General features: G+C 55.3%; 3 protein-coding genes and 1 long non-coding RNA gene across 5 annotated transcripts; 2 read left to right on the top strand and 2 right to left on the bottom strand.

Moving 5' to 3' along the window:
- The first annotated feature begins 6,555 nt into the window (after positions 1-6,555).
- On the top strand, positions 6,556-8,750 carry SSTR4 (somatostatin receptor 4). Its single transcript, XM_041474156.1, has 2 exons — positions 6,556-6,922; positions 7,338-8,750. Exon 2 carries the CDS (start codon positions 7,385-7,387, stop codon positions 8,624-8,626), a length of 1,242 nt encoding a protein of 413 aa, XP_041330090.1. The 5' UTR covers positions 6,556-6,922; positions 7,338-7,384; the 3' UTR covers positions 8,627-8,750.
- Positions 8,751-9,348: 598 nt separating this feature from the next.
- On the bottom strand, positions 9,349-13,053 carry THBD (thrombomodulin). Its single transcript, XM_041474152.1, has one exon. It carries the CDS (start codon positions 12,817-12,819, stop codon positions 11,149-11,151), a length of 1,671 nt encoding a protein of 556 aa, XP_041330086.1. The 5' UTR covers positions 12,820-13,053; the 3' UTR covers positions 9,349-11,148.
- Positions 13,054-13,152: 99 nt separating this feature from the next.
- LOC121357126 lies at positions 13,153-14,385 on the top strand. Its single transcript, XR_005955687.1, has 2 exons — positions 13,153-13,470; positions 14,129-14,385. It is a non-coding gene; the product is annotated as an uncharacterized LOC121357126 (long non-coding RNA).
- Positions 14,386-16,431: 2,046 nt separating this feature from the next.
- CD93 (CD93 molecule) lies at positions 16,432-20,776 on the bottom strand. Of its 2 annotated transcripts, none has more exons than XM_041474150.1 (2): positions 20,336-20,776; positions 16,432-20,198 (listed from the first exon to the last, which is right to left on the bottom strand). In XM_041474150.1, the coding sequence occupies exon 2, from the start codon at positions 20,006-20,008 to the stop codon at positions 18,287-18,289; it is 1,722 nt and encodes a 573-aa protein (XP_041330084.1). In that variant the 5' UTR covers positions 20,009-20,198; positions 20,336-20,776; the 3' UTR covers positions 16,432-18,286. The 2 variants fall into 2 exon arrangements, with proteins under 2 accessions (XP_041330084.1, XP_041330085.1); XM_041474151.1 differs by having other exon boundaries at positions 20,683-20,751.
- Between the last annotated feature and the right edge of the window lie 1,379 nt (positions 20,777-22,155).

The raw sequence follows: 22,155 nt of genomic DNA, 5'->3' as shown, positions 1-22,155 counted from the left end.
GAGTTGCCGGCGGCCGTGTTTGACTGAAATAATTTTATTTGAACACAATTCCCTGTTTCAACATTTTTAAGGAGCAGGGGGTTATTTAAGATGGATTCAGTTTTAATCAGTTTAATGGGATTTTCTGGTTTTTCATGGAAGCGCTTCCAAATGGTCCTGATTAACTTTTCCGAATCAATACGCTTAAGGGCAAAGCATACAATTATCCCGGCAAATGAGCCCCTCCATGGATCCTGCCGGAACTCCGCCTTGGATCTGGCCCTGGATTCCCTTCCCCGACTCGTATTCCATGAGGAAAAGGGACAGCACCCCATGGATCCCTTTCCCAACTCATATTCCAGGAGGAAAAGGGGCAGCACCCCATGGATCCCTTTCCCAGCTCATATTCCCTAAGGAAAAGGGGCAGCACCCCATGGATCCTTTTCCCAGCTCATACTCCATGAGGAAAAGGGAGGGTCAGCCCCAGTTGCCCTTTCCCAGCTCACATTCCCTAAGGAAAAGGGGCAGCACAGGTGAGGTTCAGACCCTGGATGCCTGGATGCCCTTCCCTACATTCCCTGAGGAAAAGGAGCACCACAAGCACTGGAATTCCAGAGGAAAACCTCTGGCTCTTGCCTTACCTTTCACATCCCAGTTTTTAATTCCAACACGTTAAACCCTGCAAAAATGTCCAAACCCCTGGAAAAGCTGGGTTGGGATCAGCACTGGTGCTGGCACTGGGATAACCTCAAACTATCCCATGGGATCCCATATTCCCATTATCCCAATCCAACCATGGATGTGGGATCACATCTGGCTCCCATCCACCCACAGGTCACAAATCACATCCTGCTTCCCATTTATTCCTGAGGGATCCAGTATCCCCTGGCTTTTGACAAGGTGCAACGTTTTTCCGAACTTCCCAAGGTGCAGAATTCTTTGGGAAATGTCAGAGTTCCTGGCGGATTAAGCAGGAGCCGGAGCAAACAGGAATGACATTATTGTAATTCCTGCTGTGCCAGGTCATTTTCCTGCAATATCACGGTTCCCATCCCAAATCCCGTTCCTTCATCATCCTTCCCATTCCCTGCTTCTAGGTTTTTATTTATTCATCCCACGGATGAAAGCAAAGAGGAGGAAAAGAGAAATTTCTTCATTTTTCCTTCCTTTTCCCTTCCTTTTTCCTTCCTTTCTTCCTTGCATTTGGGCAAATTCAAATTCCAGGTTTTTTTAACATCTTTTTAGGGAGGCATTCTCAATTTTCCCCAGCAGATCCTGCATTGTCATAAGAATCCGTGGCAGCAATTCCCAGCACAGCCCCAGCCATGGGATACAAGGATATGAACATGGAATTGATATATGGAAAAGTCAGGCCCCTTGGCAGAGCTGGGATCATCCAATCCCTAAAATCCAGCCCTTCCCACTGCTCCAGGGACAGGGAACATCCCCTACCAGCAAAAGATGGATTCATTGCTTTTTCAGGAACTTCTGGCTTCTTCCAGGATATTCCCAGCTTCCTTTTGGGGTTTATCCCTCTCCTTGTCCCACCAGCTGCTCCAATCCCCAAAACCAGCAGCAAATCCACCTTTCCATGTTTTTTTTCTGTGGGATCAACCAGCTCAGAGAGGACTCAACAGGGATGGGATCTATCCCTCACATTCCTTCTTCCCACCAGGATGAGGTTTGGGGCTTGCAGGGACCACATTCTGTGGAATCAAAAGCTTGGGAATTGCTGTCCTTCCTGAGCCTCTGGCAGAGGATGAGCACAGGGATACAGGAGGAAAACACTCCTGGGCTGAATTCCATGGGATATTCAACAGGAGGGCACCTCCTGAGGGACACAGGGATTCTGGGAAGGGATTGATAGCCCCCAGACATTCCTTCTGGAATGCTGCTCCAGCCCAGTTTGCACCAGGGAATTCTTTCCCACCTTGCTGGTGCAGGGTCAGAGCCGAGTGGGAAAAGCCAGATTTAAGGGAAAATCACTCCTGAAAAAGTGGGAAAACCATGGAAGGAGACAATCAGGAGCAGCTGGCAGGAACAGGAATCGATTTCCCATGTTTTCCAGAGGTTTCTCCAGCTGTTTGCAGATGGGTTTGAGGTGGTCCTGGTGCCAGAATTTGGGAAGTGCAGGGGGGGTTTCCTCATGGGATGAGCAGCTGGGATTCCTGGGGAAATCCTCTCCTCCCCTCGGGAGCGATCCAGGCTGTGGGAATGTCTGGAAAAGGGGAGAATCCATGGATTTGAGTGGGAAAAGAAATGCCTGAATTAAAAGAAGGAGCAGGTTCCCAGTGAGGTTGTATCCAAGACTTCCAGGTGCTCCAGCCCATCCCAGTGTCCCCATCCCGACTCTGGGAGCACAGGGAGCTTCCTGGCTCCCTGATTTCCTCCCTCTGGAGCTGCTCCAGCTTTTCTATTTCTGGACTCCATTCATCCCCAGCCGGCTTTCCATAAAAATTCCTGGTGCCTCTGGCCTGGAAGCCAGGAAAACCTCCAGGAGCCCATAGGAAGCAGCAAAGTCTCCGGATCCAGCGCTCCAAAATTATTATGGAATGAGGGAGTGGGGAGGTGATGTCAGCCTGGATTTAGGGTGGATAATGCATCCCTCTGTCCCAGCTCCATCCTGCTCTTCCCAAAAATTCACCACAGCCACAGAGGGAGAAACTTGGGAATATTCAGGGATTTCATATGGAGCTGTCACTGCTTTCCTTCTATTCTGTATTTCCAGTTCTTTCCCTTTCCTTCAGTTTTGGGACACAGAGCTCCCAGCAAGGAGAACCACACCTTACACTCAGCCCAGATTCCCATGGAATTTGCTTCCCAGAGCTCCTTTGGTGTTTCCAAGTCAGAAATCCAAGGTGATCCATTGCTGTTGAATCCAGCAGGATTCAGGCAAATTCCAGGTGCCATTTCAACATTAATCAGGATTTCTCAACCCTCCGAACCTGCGAGGAATTTTTTTTTGGAGCAGATTTATGGAAAAGAGCCAAAGGGAATTGCCTCATCATCCCCAAATTCCTTGGGAGTTGATGATCATGGAGATTGGGATCAGATTGGAGCAGGAACAAGGATAATTCATGGAATAGGAAGAGCCACTGGAGTTTCCTTGCATTCCTTGGTCAGGGCCCCACTCCAAAGCGGGGCCGGATCCACTCCTTATTCCTCTCCACAATCCCGGGATCCCCGAGCTTTGGGACACCACCACGGTTGTCCCCCATCCCTGCATCCCGATCCCCCATCCCAGTGGGAATCTTTTGGAGGAGCACACACAGGAGCATTGAGCAGGGTCTGGAATGTGGCAGCACTGCCAGAGCCCAGGAGCTCCCGGGAAAAGAGCCAGGCTGGGAATAAGGAACTCCAGTGTGGATCCCAGACTGGATAAACACACCCCAGCTCCCACCTGGCATCGGGAATGAGGCTCTGACCTCCGGCTCCACTTCCCGCCGGGATAACACCGCCGCCTCTCCCACAAGGGAAGGGAAAGGGAAACGGAGGCCTGTACGTGTTTTCCAGGTTTTCCAGGGAGAAAACAGCAGGAAAACACCCTGAGGAGCAGCCATGGATCCACAAAAGTGGCAGGCAGGATCCAAACATCATCAAAATTCCAGGCTTCCCGAATTTTTGGGGGATATTCACTTTATAAATTCCCAAAGCAGAAAAATCCTTTTTTTTTTTCCCCTTATTATTCATCCCAGGATTCTCCCAAAAATTTTCTCCAATATATTCATAAATTACACAGGAATTTTTGGAAATTCCTTTACTTCCCAAAAAAATTCAAATTTTCTCCAATATATTCATAAATTACACAGGAATTTTTGGGAATTCCTTTACTTCCCAAAAAAAATTCTGATTTTCTTTTTTTTTTCCTCCCAGGAAGGAGCAGAAAGCTCCGAGGCGGGGGGGAGGAGGCGGGGAAATTTGGGAGCAGTCCATGGAAGTGGGGCTGGAACATCGTGTCTTTTAGGATCCCTTCCAAATATTCTGGGATTTTGTGGAATTCACTGATTCCGAATTATTGGAGGCTCAGGGAATATCCAAGGGGTGGAAAAGGGATTCCATAGGGGACCTCCCAGGAAGGAGCAGAAAGCTCCGAGTTCAGAGTGGGAAAACCTTGGGAAGTTTCAAGGTTTTTTCCTGGGAGACAAGGTCAAATTTTGGCCCAATACAGATTCTCCCAAAATTCCCCAAAAAATTGGAGGTTAAGCAGGGAAAAAAGATTCAAATTTGTTTTTTCTGGAATTTGGGAAGGATCATGTTCCCACAGTTCTCGTCATTCCTGGGAATACCTTGGGTATTTTAATAAGCTTTAAAAAATTACAAACCATAAGGTTCGAACATTTGCAAGCATCCCAAATCCCAGGATTTGGCGGCTCCCAGGAGAGGGCAGCAAATCTCCACGTTTCGGGTTTTCCTCGGGAAATTGGAGGCTCAGGGAATATCCAAGGGGTGGAAAAGGGATTCCATAGGGGGTTAATCTGGAAAACGGGAGCAGGACCCTTTAAATGGGAATTCCTCCAGGAAAAATCCACCCCATTCAAGGGTTCATTAATTCCCAGAACCACAGGCTCCTCTCCACTTTTCCCACTTTTCCCAAGTCCTTGGCATGGATTTGGGATCCAGCCCCAGTGAGGGAGCAGGACAGGGATCTCTGGACAGGGATAATCGGAATAAAGAGGAAAATTAACTGATTCCAGGATAAGAAGAGCTGAACAATTCTCTTGGACATCGGGAAAAACACATTCCACTAAACCCCAGGATGGTTTCCCTGGAATTCCTTGATTTAGAGGCTGCCTACAAACACCAGATCTTAAAATCCCAGATCTGCTGATCCCAAGATCTACACATTCCTTGGGATGCACCGAGAAAATTCCACTTTTCCCTCAGCATCAGAGCAGTCTCCAAGGTTAGGATCTAGGGCATCTCCTGAGGGTGGGATTGAGGAGAATCCCAGGATTTTTAGGAGCTGGGCTCTTTGTAGGTCCCTTCCTGCTGGGGATATCTCAGGATTTTATGGATGTTCCTGAAATGGGAAGAAATCCTAATCAGGGCATCCTTATCCCACAGCGAGGCTCCCATCACCTGGAATTTTCCCTTTGGAGCCAAGGTTATTCCTGCTCCTCCCAACCCAGAGTTTTCCATGGAATTCTGGGACCACTGTGTGGCTCAAATCCATGGCGGAGTTTCCTCCTTTACAGTAAAGGAGCATTTAAAGGTTTCCTGTTGCTCCGGGAGGTGGAGGGGGCCCATGGAATCTGCGGCCGCTTCCATTGTTTAATTCCATGTTTTCCGGTCTCCGGCTGCAACGGGAACGCCCGGAGCTCCTGGGCTGGCACCCGGGAATTTCTGTGTCAGCACAGAGGGATCCCATTGTCCTTTATCCCACTGCAACACCCCATGGAATTGGGAGTGGAGATGGAGTGTCAGCATTCCCTGGATCCCAGATATTCCCAGTGGGATCAGTGCCAGCTGCACCATTAACCACGGTCATAGATTTAAGCAGCGAGGAGAAAATCCACCTGTTTTCCCAGGATTTCCAAGCCCATTCCCAGGAGTATCATATGGATGTTTATCCCTATTCCCATCCTGGCAGTAGGGCCCCAAATGGGCTCATTCTGCCAGCTCCAAATTCCCAAAAATTCCTTATGTTGGGATTTTGGGATGACTGAGGCAAGTTTGCTCCCTCACTTCGTAGCCAGGGTTGGGATAAATCAGATAAGGGAGAGCTGAGGGACAAGGGAATGTTGGAAAAAAGGAGGATCTGGGGGAATTTCATTCCCTACAAGTCCGTGACAGGAATTAGGTGGGAACTGGACTCTGCTCCCAGGGAACAAAAGACGGGATAAAGGGGAATGGCCTCAGGGGAGATTTAGGTTGGAAAATTTCTCTCCCAGGGCAGTGGTGGACTCCTCATTCCAGGACTGATTCAAATTCATGTGGATGTGACACTGGGGGACGTGGATCAGTGCTGGATTAACATTGGATTCTGTTAATTTAGAGGGCTTTTCCAACTCTAGTGATTCCTTTATTCCATGATGCTATTACCCTTTGATTCCATGATTCTGTGATTCCATTATTCTATGATTCCATCACCTGAGCTGAGCTGCTGCCAGGGACGAGATTCCCAGGATCCTTCTCATCCAAAAAAAGCCCCAAACCCAGCAACTGGGGTTTTTTTTTTTAAAAAAAAAAAAAAAAAAAAAAAAGGAAAAAAAATTCTTCCCTTTTTTATTTCTTGCACCCTCAGTTCCAGCACAGACTGCGAAATGGGATGGAATTCCCGGTGGGTTTGGATGTGGGGCCAGGCCGGGTTGGTCCTCACCTCTCCAAACCCGGAATCCTGGGATGCAGTGCGGCAGGGAAGGGGCTCTAGCCGGAAGAATCCGGGGGCCCTGCAGCGCTGGGAACGAGCGCAGGGAAGGCGGGAATGCGCGGCGGGAATGCGCGGCAGGAATGCGGGATGAGGGATGCGTTGCCAAGGCAACCATTCCTTCTCCATCTCCTGCCTCTCCCCGGAGCCACGGGGGGATGCGAGGGCGGGGTGCGGGATTCGGGATGCGGAATTCGGGATTCGGGATTAGCCGCTGGAGCGGGAATACTCCGGCCCTCCGGCCGGGAGCCGCAGGACAGCGCAGCCCGGCGGGAGAAGGGCGGAGGGCGCTGCGCTGTTTTCCAGAGGAAATCCTGGAGCAGAAAGTTGCTCCGCGTTTATTTTTTCACGGAAAGCCGATGCCTGCGGCATAGGGATGCGGGAGAGGGGGAAGATCCTGCGGGTCCATCCCTGCTTTGTCTTTCGCTTTAAAAGGTCCGGATCTTCCCGGTCATCTGATCCAGGTCAAGTAGGACTTTCCGTTGGCGACGGATCCCACCGGAGCATCTTCCCACAGCGGCTTCTTCCCCCCGGCAGGAAGTAGTGAGGCTCCTTCAATCCCTGGAATACTGAAAGGTAAAATATTCCCGGCTGGCTTTCTCCTTGGCAGGGTGAATGAAGTCCTTGAGATTTGCGGGGGCTCCTTAAGGTGGATGGCGTTGATTCCCAGGCGGGGTTGGGATTGATTCCCAGGCCTTGTTGGGATTAATTGCTGGGCCAGGCTGGGATTGATTCCCAGGCCAGGCTGGGATTCACCAGCCATCCCACCTGGTTTGAGGAGCCCCATGCAGGGTTAATTCCCACCCCACTGCCTCTGAGATCCCACAAAACCAGGATGCTCCGGCCTGAGGAATGACGTGGAGGTGTCCAGGCAGGGAGGAGTTTGATGGAGGGAGTCAGGGGGTGGTGGATGGAGGTTCCCAATCCGAGGGGAATGTGGCCACTGGGATTTCTGTGCCCCGCAGTCCTCACCCCTGTGCCCTGCCCGCAGGTTGACCCCATCACCGCTGCTCTCCCGTCCATGGATCACCTCCCGCCATGAGCACGGACGGCGAGCAGCTCCTGGCAGCCGGAATTCCCCTCTGGAGCATCTCCAGCTGGGCCGGCTCCGAGCCGCCCCCCAACAGCAGCACGGCGGCAGGGGCAGCGGCGGCGCTGGGAGAGGCCAGCCGGCCCCCGGCCGCCCCGGAGCGCGGCGGGAGTGCGGCGGAGATCGCGGGCATGGTGGTGCTGCAGTGCATCTACGGCCTGGTGTGCCTGCTGGGGCTGCTGGGCAACGCGCTGGTCATCTTCGTCATCCTGCGCTACGCCAAGATGAAGACGGCCACCAACATCTACCTGCTCAACCTGGCCATCGCCGACGAGCTCTTCATGCTCAGCGTGCCCTTCGTGGCCACGGCGGCGGCCCTGCGGCGCTGGCCCTTCGGCCGCGCGCTCTGCCGGACCGTGCTGGGCGTGGACGGCCTCAACATGTTCAGCAGCGTCTTCTGCCTCACCGTGCTCAGCCTGGACCGCTACATCGCCGTGGTGCACCCGCTGCGCGCCGCCTCCTACCGCCGCCCGCGCGTCGCCAAGCTGGTCAACGGCGGCGTGTGGCTGCTGGCGCTGCTGGTGGCCTCGCCCATCCCGGTGTTCGCCGGCACGGCGGTCACCCGCGACGGCCGCGCGGTGGCCTGCGACCTGCTGTGGCCCAGCCCGGCGTGGGCGGCCGCCTTCGTGGTGTACAGCAGCGCGCTGGGCTTCGTGCTGCCCGTGGTGGCCATGGCGCTGTGCTACCTGCTGCTGGCCGGCAAGATGCGCGTGGTGGCGCAGGGCGTGGGCTGGCAGCAGCGGCGGCGCTCCGAGGGCAAGCTGACGCGCCTGGTGGTCACCGTGGTGGCCATGTTCGTGGTGTGCTGGCTGCCCTTCTACGTGGTGCAGCTGCTGGAGCTGCTGCTGCCCGGCCGCCTGGACGCCAGCGCGCACAACGCCTCGCTGCTGCTCAGCTACTCCAACAGCTGCGCCAACCCCATCCTCTATGGATTGCTCTCCGAGAATTTCCGCAACTCCTTCCACGGCGTGCTGCGCCGCTGCCGCGACGCCGGCCTGTGCTGCTGCCGCGCCGCCGACGGGGACGGAGGGGACAGCGAGGACGAGGAGGAGCCGCTGGATTACTGCGCCGCGCCCCGCGGGGACGCCAAGGGCTGCGTGTGTCCCCCCCTGCCCTGCCAGCAGGACCCCCTGCGCCCCCAGCCCTGCTGTGCGCCCGGGGCCCTCCTCCCCAAAACCACCCCCTTCTAGGGGACCCCAAAATCCAGGGTGAAAGGGGATGCCGGATGGAGAGGGCCCGCGATTCTGGGTCTGACTGCCGGTTGCGCCGCGCCACTCTCCGAAATAAAAAGCCATAAGACTGGCCTGGGATGGAGCAAATTCCATGGATTGAGTGGTTATTGCCATTGTTCCGGCATCCAGGAGCCTTCACCGGGCATGGGGAGGATCCCAAAATGTTAATCAGGAGCACATGGCCCTCCTGATTAATAAATAATAAATTCCCATGTCTTCCCAAGAGACAGGGAGACACCGGGAAAAATCCCAAAGCCCGTCAGCTCTGCTGCATCTACAGCAGAATGAGATCCCATCATACACACCTCCCTCCCCAAAATTCCCAGGATTTTAGCACACCCAGGACCAAATTTCCACCCAAAAAAAAACAAAAACCCAAAAACCAAAACCCAGGAGAACCAAAGTTTGGTGAGCTTGGAACCCTGGGGTGAGGAACATCACATGGAGGTCTCATGGAGTGAGCCACTTCCAGTTTATTTGGGGTTTAACTTTGTCCTTGGAATGGTATTGTTGGTGGTGTCCATTATTTATGGCTCACTCCTTCCATTTTCATCCCAGTGGGGAAGTAACCAGCTGGGAACATTTTCATCCCTGTGCTGCCCTGAATGCTCCTGGGTTTTCCTGGATTTCTGGTGGAATTTTTGGGAAAGGGAGAAAGAACAATCCCTGAGCAGTTCCTCTGAACCAGACTGGCAAAACTTTATTGTTGTCCACACAGGATCTCCATGAGACAATTCCATCACACATGGTAAAATTCCAATAAATAAATAAGGATTTACAAATGGGCCCAGGGGGAGCAGGCCAGGGTGGGGAGAGGATAAAACAGGGAGTGCCGGGAATTCAGGACTCCGACACACCATAAGGAAGGAATTTGTGATAAGATAAAACTCCGCAGTGGGAATTTGAGATTAGGTGGGGGGAGGAGATTTTGGGGATGTGGTGGCAAAATCTCGGATCCACCCAGGAACAAGCAGGGGTTTAAGCTGGATAACAAGGAAAGATCCATGGGAAGCAGATTCTGCAGGTGGGATGATGCGTCAGCAAAGTCCTTCCACTCTCAAACCTTATCCTTTCTTTCCCTTCCTTTCCCTTGGGTATTTTCCCAAGTGACACCTTTATATTTTGATATCTCTTTCTGAATAATCATGGATAATTATGGATGATCACAACAGCTCCCTCCTTCCCACTGCAGCCAAACTGTCCTAAAATAAACCTGGCACATCCACAAATTTACCGCCCTCACTCCGTGAGGTTTCACTTTAATCCATCCCAAGGGATCCATAGACAGCACCCTCAGTTATCCAGCCTTCAGGATAACGACCTTTCAGGAAAACCATAATTCCTACAGATGCCTCATTTTTATTTTCCTGGGAATTTCCAGTGGGGATGCTGTGCGCTGGGAAGTTCATAGGGTGGGAGGGAGGAATGTGGGGGAACAGAACAAAACTTCCGCCACTCCGGGATAATATTTCACTGGCATAAAGCTGCCAGTGCCTGCTCCAACGGCAGCCGGAGCAGGGCCCCCTTTGGCTCCCCAGGGAAGGATGGAGCTGGAAAACCAGACCCTTCTCAGAATTCCCCCCCAGCCATTGGCAGGGAATGAGCGGCGCGCTGGATCCCACCCCCTGGGAATGTTTTGCCTTGGGATAGAGTCAGCCCTGCATGAGGGAACAGGGAAGATCCCTGTGGGTAGGAGGGGTGGTAAAAATATCCCAAATCCAACAATCGAATTTAAGGCAACAACAGCAGAAAGTCATGGAAGGACCTGGATGTGGCTCTGCAGCACCGCAAACCTTTCCTACAAAATTCACCCCGGCAGCCTTCGTGTCCCTGTTTAACCTCCACATCCCGCAAAAAATAAGGAGAGGGAATGGGATTCAGGAATTTGAGTCCCACCTTGGTGACACCGAGCCGGGACCCTGCTGTCACCAGTGGCTTAAGGTGACAAGTGCTTCCCACAACATCTTTGTTCCTCCTCCCCTCAGCTTAAAACAAATAAATCCCATCCCAAAGGAAAGCAGGAGCCTCCCAGCTCAGGAAAACCATCCAGCCCGGGGGAGGGGGATTTGGGTGGAGGTGTCCTTCCAAAGTCCCCGCCTTGGTCACACCGTGCTCTCATCCCGCGGATTTAGAGTCACTTGCACACGGAGCCGCCCCTCCTGGATTTTTCCTTGCGGTTTTCCCGACCGCCGGCTCGGGAAAAGGAAAGCTGAACGCCAAAGAAGCGGGAACGGAGCAGGAGCGGAGCAGCCTCGGGGTGTTCTGCTGACCCCGCTCTCCGGCGCCAGCTTTCCCAGAGCCGGCCGGGAAGCAGCGAGTATTTCTGGAAGTGATGTGATCACAGCTTCTCCCGAATTATCATCCAAAAATTCCAGCCGGGGCGCGAAGGGGCTTGGGGGGGGGAGGAGGGGGGGCGGATAAATGTCACCCAGTCCGGCCTCCCAGTGTCCCGTGTCCAGTGTCCGTCCTGCCCGCTGTCCCTACGGCTTCTGCGCCGAGGGCACGGGCTGAAGTCCCAGCTCCTTCTCGTGGGGGCCGCTGTACTTGTAATCCATGGAGCCGTGGGAGCGGCAGCGCTTCCTGGCCAGGTGGAATCCCAGAGCCAGCAGGGCCAGGAGGCTCACAAGGGCACCCGCGGCGATGCCCACCAGCACCCCGGGGTGCAGCTGCTCCGCTTTCGGCGGGGGCCGGCTGGGGACAGGCGTGTGCGGTTCCAGCTCCAAATCCCCCGAGGACGCTTCCTCGCCGTCCCCGTCCAGGATGGGGATGCAGTCGACGCCGTGGAGGTGGTAGCCGTGGGGACAATGGCACTGGAAGCCACCGGGCGTGTTGGTGCAGTTGAACTCGCAGTGACCGCTGTCGCACTCATCCAGGTCCACGCACAGCTGGTCTTCGTCGTCCAGCATGAATCCCTCGGGACACTCGCAGGCCCCGTCGGCGTCGCACACGGCCGGGCACTCGGTGGTGTTGCAGTGCAGGCGGCAGCGGGTGGCGTCCAGCGGGTGCACGGCGTAGCCGGGGTGGCAGCCGCAGCGGTAGCCGTCGGGCAGCTCCTCGCAGCGCTGCTGGCACGGCATCTCCCAGCAGGGCGGCAGGCGCTGGCAGTGCCCGTCCACCATCCTGTAGCCGCTGTGACACTGGCACTCGAAGCCGCCCTTGGTGTTCACGCACTTCTGCTCGCACGGGCCGGGCTCGCTGGCGCAGTCGTCGATGTCCTCGCAGCTGACGCCGTCGGCCGCCAGCCGGTACCCGACGGAGCACATGCACACGAAGGAGCCGTCGGCCACCACGCAGTGATGCTGGCACTGCGCTCCCTCGCAGGGCGAGCGGCACCCGCGCCCGTCCGGGCCCAGCACCGCGCCCTCGGGGCAGGAGCAGCGCGGCCGCCCGCGCTCCTCCGCGCACGTCCCCGCGCAGCCACCGCCGGCCAGCTCGCAGGGCCACGCTCCCGGCGTGTCGCGGCCCCAGCGCGGCCCCGCGCCGTCCCCGTCCTCGCAGCGCAGCTCCAGCCCGAGGTCAGGGATGAACGCCACGCTGCCCGGAGGCAGCGCCAGGAAGTCCGCTCCGCGGGCGCCGAAAGGGGTGGCGTAGGTGACGGGGACGCCGTGCTGGGTGGCCAGGCGGGGACAGCTGCCTCCGTAGCTGTACTGGCAGAGGAAGCCGTCGGCCGGCTCCTCGCAGCGCCGCTCCTCCCAGCGCAGCTCCCGGGACACGGTCACGCAGCGCTCGCCGCAGCGCTGCCCCGACGGCGCCCAGTTGGTGTAATCGGTGCTGCGGTCGCCGGTGATCCAGCGGAAACCGCGGAGCCGCCGGCTGGGCTCAGTGCAGGACAAGGAGGGCGACAGCGACAGCCCGAGCCAGAGCCGCCCCTCGCGGTTCTGAAGCAGCAGCGCGATCGCCTCCTCGGCCACGGTGGAGCGCACGGTCATGAGGTGTCCCCCGCCCCGCTCGCAGCCCTCGCTGGCGCCCGAGAAGGACCGGGACGCCCAGAACACGGCGAAACACTCGTGCTCCAGGCACTGCGCGCCCGCGGGGGACAGGTCCCGCGGCTGTGCCAGCGCCACCGTCCCGAGCAGCAGCAGCAGCAGCAGCGGCAGCAGCGGCCGCATGGCCCGCGGAGGGGGCGGCCGGCGGCGCCCCGAGCTGAGCATGGGCCGCTCCGCCCGGCCGCCCCCTTTATAGCGGCCCCGGCGGGGGAAGGAAGCGCCCGCGGGGCCGGGAGGGACTGCGGCGGTGAATCCCGGCCGGGCGCTGCCCCCGCCCCCGCCCCGCGGCCCCGCGTCCCCTCCCGCATCCTCCGGCGGCTCCGCCCCGGCGGGGCCCGCCCGACAGCGCGGGGGGGCGGCAGCGGCGGGGGACCCGCGGGAGCCGGGGAAAACAGGGTGAGCCTCGGGAAAAGGGGGAAACACGGCGGGATTTCACAGGAGGGGGCCTCGGGGTGGCGGCAGCGCCGCTGGGAGTTGTCACCCCGCTGGGATCGCCACCGTCCCGAGCAGCAGCAGCAGCAGCAGCGGCAGCAGCGGCCGCATGGCCCGCGGAGGGGGCGGCCGGCGGCGCCCCGAGCTGAGCATGGGCCGCTCCGCCCGGCCGCCCCCTTTATAGCGGCCCCGGCGGGGGAAGGAAGCGCCCGCGGGGCCGGGAGGGACTGCGGCGGTGAATCCCGGCCGGGCGCTGCCCCCGCCCCCGCCCCGCGGCCCCGCGTCCCCTCCCGCATCCTCCGGCGGCTCCGCCCCGGCGGGGCCCGCCCGACAGCGCGGGGGGGCGGCAGCGGCGGGGGACCCGCGGGAGCCGGGGAAAACAGGGTGAGCCTCGGGAAAAGGGGGAAACACGGCGGGATTTCACAGGAGGGGGCCTCGGGGTGGCGGCAGCGCCGCTGGGAGTTGTCACCCCGCTGGGATCATCATCCCGCTGGGATCTTCGTCCCGCGGGGATCTTCATCCCTCTGGGATCATCATCCCCCTGGGATCTTCGTCCCGCTGGGATGTCACTCAGCTGCTGCCACAGGGATGGCACTGCGGAGGTCACAGCCGAAATCCTGCGTTCAGCTCTGGATCCAGAACGGAAAGAAGAGAGGTTGGACCGTGTCCAGAGATGGCAATGGAGCCGGGAAGGGGCTGGAACACCAGGAGGGAGATGGGAAAGGGGCTCAGCCAGGGGAAAAGGAGGCTCCAGGGGGGGCCTTTTACCTCTCCGCGACAGGAGGGTGGAGTCAGGTGGAATCGGGATCTGCCCCCAGGGAATAATGAACGGCATGAATGGAAACGGTTTAGGTTTGATTAGGGAAAACTTCTTTAATAAAAAATTAACATATAATTACGTATTTCCATCTCTAGTTATATATAATTTATATAGTTCTACTATAGTCTATATATAATTTATATAGTTCTACCAATAATATTTGGTATTATTATTATTAAGCATTATTATTACTGTTCTCCCCATCTCCCCTATTCCCCACAGACACCTCCGAATGGATATCCCATTCCATCAGTTTGTCCTTGGGGGATCCCCCTGTGCTGCCAGAACAGAGCCAGGAGCAACCTAAAAATGCAACCGAAATGTCCCAGGCTTCTCCACTGCATAAAAAGGGGATTTGAGGCTGTTTTTTCATGGAATTCCAACAGCCCCGGGCACTGCAACTGGCCTTTGGGATGAGCAGCAAATCCCAATTTCCTCGGATCATGGCAAGGAGGTTTCTTTATTAAATTTTAGTGAACTTTATTGAACTTTGTTTGTCCTTTCTTAAACCCTTGGGGTTTGTTTTGTCCTCTCACAACCCTGGGTGCTTCCCATAAATCCCGTGAGGCTGTGGGGAAAAGGGAAGTTGGGAAGAATAAGAATAAGAATAAGAATAAGAATAATTTAATAAATAATAATTAATAATGAACTCTTCTTTAATCCCATTCGACAGTTTGGATCTGCCACAAAAATTGAAAAGAAATGTCCATGGAATTTAATTCCAGCAGCAGGGATGAACCTCAAGGAGAAAGTGTCCATGGGGGAGCTTGGAACAAAGAATTTATCTAAGCAGGATCATTCCCAGGAATCTCCTGGGAGCTGGATAACTCTGACCTTTATTGACTTTAGGAAAACCTGTTGTTCCCACAATTTTCACTATTTCCAATTTTTCTTCCACTTCTCCTTTTACTTCTGCTTATGTTTTCCGGAGAAAACTACCAAGAGAGGGGGGAAAACATCCTGGCAAACTCCAGGAAAAGAAGAAAAACAGAATGTGGTGGAGATGAAAAAACCCCAAAACAATAAATTTCTGCTCCTGCTGTTATTTTTTTTTTTTTTCAGTAACTGCAAACCCAGATAAAAAAATTTTTTTTTTTTTTTTTTTAGTAACTGAAAACCCAGATAAAAAATTCCTTGTCAAGGTTTTTTCCAGGAAAAAACAGAGCCTTCCCAAACAATGATCCCACTTCGCTGGCCTTGCCCGACTGACAACGTTTGTCCCTAAAAGATAATCGGGATGGGGTGGGAGGAATGGGATTAATCACGCTTTCATAATTCCCTTTTATCCCACTGCTCCACAGGCTGAGTCAGGGTGCCAGCATTGCCCTGCCTGCTGACAGGCTGCTTTTCCTCTTCCCCAATCCCATTAATCATGTTTTCCCTGCCTTTCCCTTTGGCTCTGACTCATCCCGGCTGTCCCTGTCACCCTGCTCAGAGTGGGCACTTGGAATGCTTGTCCTGACCCCCGAATCCGGGACTTTGTGTCAACAGGGGGGAATTTTTGGCTTCTCTGCAGGGTTTTGGGATGAGGTTGCTCTGTTGGAATGCTGGCAGTTGTCCATGAAGGAATGGAAAGCAACGGAATGTAAAATAATATGAAATATCATGGGATAATAGGATCTAAAAGAGGTCTATCCTATTATTTGATCCCGAAAAAGCCCTCGCGCACAGCAGTGCTGAAATCAAAGGGATTGCTCAAGGATTTGGGATCTTGGTCATGGGATTAGGGCCTTGGTCATGGGATTGAAACCTTGGTTGTGGGATTGGGGCCTTGGCCATGGAATCAGTACCTTGGTTGTGGGACTGGGACCTTGGCCATGGAATCAGGCTCTTGGTTGTGGGACTGGGACCTTGGCCATGGAATCAGGATCTTGGTTGTGCAACTGGGACCTTGGCCATGGACTCAGGACCTTGGCTGTGGGATTGGAGCCTTGGCCATGGAATCAGGACCTTGGTTGTGGGATTGGGGCCTTGGCCATGGAATCAGGCTCTTGGTTGTGGGACTGGGACCTTGGCCATGGACTCAGGATCTTGGTTGTGGGATTGAGAACATGGTCATGGGACTGGGGCCTTGCTCACAGTTTAAGGAATTTGGTCATGGTCTCAGGACCTTGCCCGTGGGTTGAGGTCCTTCCTTGTGGGCTTTCCTCGTGGTTTTAGGAACTTGGTCATGGGATTAGGATCTTGCTCATGGATTTGGGCCCTTCCTCCTGGGTTTAGGGCCTTGCTTGTGGGTTTTGGACCCTGTTGATGGATTTAGGGCTTTTCTTGTGGCTTTGGGACCTTTTCTATGGGTTTGGGACCTTCCTCATGAATTTAGGACCTTCCTTGTGGTACTGGGATCCAACAGAGCCCATCCCAATGCTCCCACCCCATGGCCCCAGCAGGGATGAAGGGAATGGCACCTGCCCAGGACCACAGATCCTGGGAAAGGCTGAGATAATGGAATAAGCCTTAGGAAAGGATTTGGGATCACCACCCACCCACTGTGGGGAACACAAAGATTAGGAGCACAAGACCATAGATTTTTAGGAATATTTTTATTAAAACCCACTGCAAACACATTTTTGTTCAGGTTTTCATGGAATTTCATCGGAGAAAGGTGTTGGGATAACTTTATCCTGCAAATCCAAGAGTTTCATTCTGAGAAAGCAAAGCACTCATCCATGACAAAAATCTCCAAGGAGCAGGATGAACATCCCATCTCCTGTGGAAGACAGAGCACCAAATTATCCTGCTCCAACTTGTGGGATTCACCAGTCCCTGGACAACTCCCTAAGGAGGCCATGGATCAAGATGTGGCAGGAAAAATGAGAGACATGAGGCTGGATCCAGGTGGAATTGCACCAGGAGGGAGGATGCTACAGCAGGAAATATTCCATTAGGGAGAATCCAACCTAAACCTTGGTACAAATTCCTGTCTTCTCCTAGATCCACCATCATTCCCCAGTGGAATACACAGAGGTTGCAACAGAAATTGGGATTTTTATTTTTTATAAACAGCACACCTCAGGTTTTTCCCAGTTCTTCTTCTACCCTCACTCTTCCTTTTCCATTTTTATAGCCTTATATCCCAAAAAAAAAACCTCAAGGCTGTCACTTCCCACAGATCCCAATCCAGCATAATTACATGGGATTTCCTCCATTGATACAGCTATTTCCAATGCTCTGCTGGCTTGGGTTTGGGAATTTTTGGCAGGATTTCCAAGAATCCCGCTGCTGCATTCCCTCCCTTTCTCCCAATACAGGCACCACACAGAAAACATTCCTATCAGCTCCATTTTCCTGTTTGCAGCTCACAATGGAGCCCCAAGACAAGAAAAAAGCAGGAAAGGGCTTTCCTCAGCACACGGAATGACAGGATGCAGCTCCCTGCCCACCACAAACTCCTTTGTGTTCCATTCCCATTCCTGGAGCAATTCAGCTCCAGGGACAAAATAACTCCAACAGAAACTTCAGGAAGCTGCTGGACCCTTCAAATCCTGTGGCTGATCTTTTCCAGCCCTTCATAGCATGGATAAACCATGGAGGAGGTGCTGCTGGGTGTGCCCCTCAGAATTTTGGGGAGAATTCCCACTGGAAGGGCTGGAAAAGGCTCAAGGAGTTTTGGGAAGTACCTGGGGAGCAACTTGGCCTGGAGAGTTTTTCAGGAGTTACGAGTTTTACTCAGAATAATCAGCAAATATTCCAATTCCAGCGTGTTCCTTACACAGGGAAAGAGGGCAAACATGCTCAGCCTGGAGCTGGGAAGGATCCTTCCCAAAACAAATGATCCAACAGGAAAAGCCCAGACTCTCATGTGGCTGATGGGAAGGAGAGCATTGTTTTCTCTGTTTAGAAGTGTATTTAGGCAGGATACTCAGGAAATGAGGAGGTGGTTATTCCAAACATAGCTTTTCCTACCTTTATGCCATTCCTTGGCTCCATGATGAGCAGTTTCCCCTGGTTTCAGGTGACAGATTTTTAATTAAACCCCAAAAGTAACCCTTAAACCCCACCCTGGCTGTGCCTGCAGGGGCCTGTTCGAGCTCTGCTGAGGCACATCCCAATTTCAAACCCTTTTCCATCCCAAATTTCAAGCCCTTTTCCATTACAACTTCAAACCCTTTTCCAGGAGAACAAGACAAACCCAGAGGGGGTGGTGCACAAGGGGCTGCAGGAGAATTCCAAGTGAGCAGTTTCCCTTTAGGAACACGATCCAATAATTCCGAATTTGCCTTTTGGAGCCGAGCTGAGGAGACAAATTCCACCCCATCCCCTCTCCCCTGTCGTTAACCCTTGGAGCAGCAGGACTGCAAATCCCACTGGAACAGCCAGAGGAGCTCACTTTGGGCACAAAGCATTCCCTCCCACCCTTTTATCGGGATTTTTAACCCTCTCCTACCTGCGCTCCCCGCGGCTCTCGGGCTGCTCGGGCACCCAGCAATAATTATCGGCCGCGTTTTTGGCCGGCGGCTTCTCCCTCTTGGCCGCCCTTTTCCTGCAAGCCACGAGCGCCAGGGCGAACGCCAGCAGGAGCAGGATGGCCACCAGGCTGCCCACGATGTAATAGAGCAGCAGCCGCGGGCCGTCGTCCGAGCCGGCCCCTAATCCCGCGGTGGGCATTCCCAGAGTACGCGGGATGCTCGTGGTCCATGGGATGCGCGTGGTGCCTGGGATGCCGGAGCTCTTTGGGATGTCGGAGCTCTGTGGGATGCCGGAGCTCTGTGGGATGACGGTGGAGCTCTGTGGGGTGCTGCTGGAGTTCTGTGGGATGCTGCTGGAGCTCTGCGGGATGCTCGAGCTCTCTGGGATACTGTTTGGGATCGCCTCTCCGGGGCTGCAGCCGTGCCCATCCGCGTCCCGGAGGGAGCCGGGCGGGCACAGGCACTCGTAGCCGCCGGGAAAGTTGCGGCAGGCGCCGGGACACAGATCCCGCAGGCATTCATCCACATCCAGGCAGGACTCTCCTCCCGGCTGCCGCTGGAAGCCGGGCCGGCAGGCGCAGCGAAAGGAGCCGGGAATGTTGATGCAGAGCTGCGGGCACGCGTGGGGCTGGGCGCACTCATCCACGTCGTGGCAGTGGTGGCCAGCGGGCCCCGCGGGGCGGTAGCCGGGCCGGCAGAGGCACTGGAAGCCGCCGGGAGTGTTGTGGCACTGGTGCTGGCACGGCCCCGACTCGCACTCATCCACATCCCAGCATCCGCGCCCGTCGGCTGCCAGCGCGTAGCCAGGCTCGCAGCCGCACTCGAAGCCGCCGGGCAGCGCCCGGCAGGATCCCTGGCAGGGATTGGGATGGCAGAAATCCTCGGGAACGCAGGAGGCCATGTCGGCGGCCAGCACGTAGCCGGGGTGGCAGGCGCAGCGCGGGGACTCGCCGGGCGCATCCAGGCAGCGCTGCTGGCAGCCCCCGTTGTGGTGGCCGCAGTCCACCGGGCACAGGGGACCCGGCGGGTGCCAGGCGAAGCCACCCCCGGCCAGCGGCCCCTTGCAGACGGCGAAGGCCGAGGCCCGGCCGCTGTCGCACTCCACCTCGGCCAGCGTGCCGAAGGGAGCGGCGGCCAGGCGGGCGCTGCGCACCCCGAACGGGGTGGCGTAGGTGACCGTGCCGCGGCCGGCCAGCGGCAGGAGCCCGCACATTCCCTGGAAGCTGAACTTGCAGAGGAAAGCCGGGAGCGTGCTCCGGCAGGCGCGGTCGGCCCAGCCGCCGGGGCCGTGCGGGCCGGGTGGCCGCAGGGCGACACAGCGGGCGCTCACGCAGGTGACGGCCGGCTCGGATGCCCACTCCGAGAAGTTGCCCGGCTCGCCTCCGGCCACCCAGGAGAAGCCTCGCAGGGGCTCCTGCGGCCGCACGCAGTGACCCCTGGGCAGGGCGAGCCCGAGCCAGGCCGGGCCGGGCCAGGCGGCGCTGGCCAGCAGCTCCCGCAGCCGGGCGGCCTCGCCGGCGCTGCCCACCGGAGCCAGGTTGCCCCCGTTGTCCTCGCAGCGCTCCTGGGCGCTTTTCCAGTTGCTCTCATCCCGGTGCAGGGTGTAGCAGGCGCTGTCGGCACACAGCACCTCCACGTCGTCCCCTCCGCAGCGCCAGGCCAGCAGCAGCAGCAGGAGCGGCCGGAGCGTGGCCATCCCGCCGGACAAATGGACAAATGACCAGCGGAGTCACCGCCGGCGGTCACATCCCGCTGTCCCGCCGAGCTCTCCCGAAACACATCCTGTGCTCCCGGCTTTCCTATTTATCACCGGAGGCCGCGGCTTCCTGTAGCGTGCACCTCGTTGCGCTTCCCGGCTTCCCTTTGTGAAAAACACGTTCGCTCTCCTGTGAAAATTTAAAAAGTTTAATAAAGGGCAACAGGAGACAAAGTGAAGCAAAGATTACGGCCGGGTGCATCCTGGCACTCAGCCAAGAGCACCCCCTCACCTTCGGGGATACCCCTTAAACACCTTTTCCATTACCTCAGTCCTTTGCATCTTCATGGATGCATATCCATAAACCAGTTTCCATATCCCGGGAAGCGTTTTACACGGCCCCTCCTCGGGCCCGCCTTTTCAGAGCGTGCGTGTCCCTTGGCTGTGCTTTTGGTTCCTCTTCATCACTCCCACTCTGGGCCTCGGTCCCCGCTCCCATCAGACGGCAGATGCTGATAGCTGGCATATCAGCAGCAGGATCCACATCACGCCTTCGCTGGATGTTATCCCGACCAAACAGTTCCCTCACAACCACATCAGCCACCCCCACTGCCGTGTCCAAGTTTTTGTTAATAGCAGAAATAAAAGCAAAGTTATTTTAGCATGATACGTACAGCACTCATCCTCATATCTGCGAAAAGCCAACAGCAAAATGTGTATTTATAGCACCTTTCCCGCCGGCTCCTCGCTCCCATCCCAAAGTTTTGGGTAAAACACGCTGCGTTCCTGCTTTTATGCTTTTATTTTTGTGGTGTTCCTGCTTTTTTTTTTTTTTTTCTCCCTCCAAGAATTTGATTTATTCCCTCCGGCAGCAGCTGAGTTTTCCAAGCCCTAATACGGGCCGAGATTTTTCAGGCACGTGTTGCTAAAAGGGGAAGGAAAACATCCCAGCCAAATAGCCGTGGGATCCGTGGATATCAGCCTCTAAAAAAGAGGGAATATTTGGCGTGGCCTCTCCCGCGCACGCGCAAAGATTCCAGCACATTTCTCCCTTTCTTTAAATAGATGGAAGAGCCCTGAAATAGGAGCTGGGTCGTGAGAAGGTCCTGGGAATACCGGGATGGAGCCAAGCTCGGCCGGGCTCCGGTGCCATCCCGAGCAGCACTGTCCTGGCATTCCATGGATGAGGATTCCTCACAGAATTCCAGGTTTGGGCTGGAAAAGCTCATCCATGAGCAGGGCAGGGACAATTCCACTGGAATGGGCTGTTCCAGACCTTGATGGGGGGATGCTCTGTGGTAACAACTAGGCTGATCCCAGTTGCCTCCCTGCATTCCCAGGGTTTCTCCTGAAGCATCACTCTGGCAGGAGCCGATTCAGGATTTAAGCCTGGGAGTCTGGGGGGTCTTTTCCGGCTTGGCACAGCCATGGATCCACTGCTCACTTGAGAATTTCTTGGGTTAGGTGGGTTTGGAATTCTTGAGGGAATGGCCATGATCCAGCAGAGAAATTAAAACCAGGAATCTGCTCCTTCACTTCCCTCCTAAATAAAAAAGCTGCCAAAAATCCCAATTAAAACTGTGGATTATTCCCAGCCCAGCTCATGCACAGCATTCCTGGGAAAGCCCTGACTGCTGGGATATCTTCTGGAATCTCCCATCCAAGTGAAGGTTCAGGGAGCCACAGCCAACGCTCCCAAACCGGAGCATTGTGGGAAAACAACTTCCAAAAAAACTGGGAGGGAGAAACCCCACCTGGATGCTGTTTCTAATTGGATTTATCTAGAATTCCAGGAAAGGGGGGAGTATTTTTGGACTTGGAATAAGAGAGCTCAGCACAGAAGCAGTTCCCTGCTGCCAGCCCAGGACACGGCTCCGCTGTTGGAAAAACACGGATCATGGTTTGTCTGCCTGGCTGATCCCACAATTTTCCAACCAACAACTTCTTTCCACACCCCAACCTGGCCTTTTTTATCCAACCAAGTTTTCCTGGACAAAATCTGGGAATTTTAAACTAAAGCTCCTCTGGATATTCCCAAACTGGGGAAAAGCCCAAAATATTTAAATATCATTTAAATATTAAAAGTCATTCCAGCATAATCAAAGAATTGATGGGAATGTTCTTTCTTAGGATGTCCAATCAGGAAT

Source organism: Pyrgilauda ruficollis, unplaced genomic scaffold (assembly GCF_017590135.1).
Source record: "Pyrgilauda ruficollis isolate IOZ18807 unplaced genomic scaffold, ASM1759013v1 scaffold31, whole genome shotgun sequence".
NCBI classification, from domain to species: Eukaryota; Metazoa; Chordata; class Aves; order Passeriformes; family Passeridae; genus Pyrgilauda; species Pyrgilauda ruficollis.
Note: the sequence above shows the minus strand (reverse complement) of the source record. Positions and strands in the feature narration are given on the sequence as shown.

Bases quoted from the DNA above. Each gene is read 5' to 3' on its own strand.
- SSTR4 (XM_041474156.1), top strand. From the start codon at position 7,385: ATGAGCACGGACGGCGAGCAGCTCCTGGCAGCCGGAATTCCCCTCTGG.
- THBD (XM_041474152.1), bottom strand. From the start codon at position 12,819: ATGCTCAGCTCGGGGCGCCGCCGGCCGCCCCCTCCGCGGGCCATGCGG.
- CD93 (XM_041474150.1), bottom strand. From the start codon at position 20,008: ATGGCCACGCTCCGGCCGCTCCTGCTGCTGCTGCTGGCCTGGCGCTGC.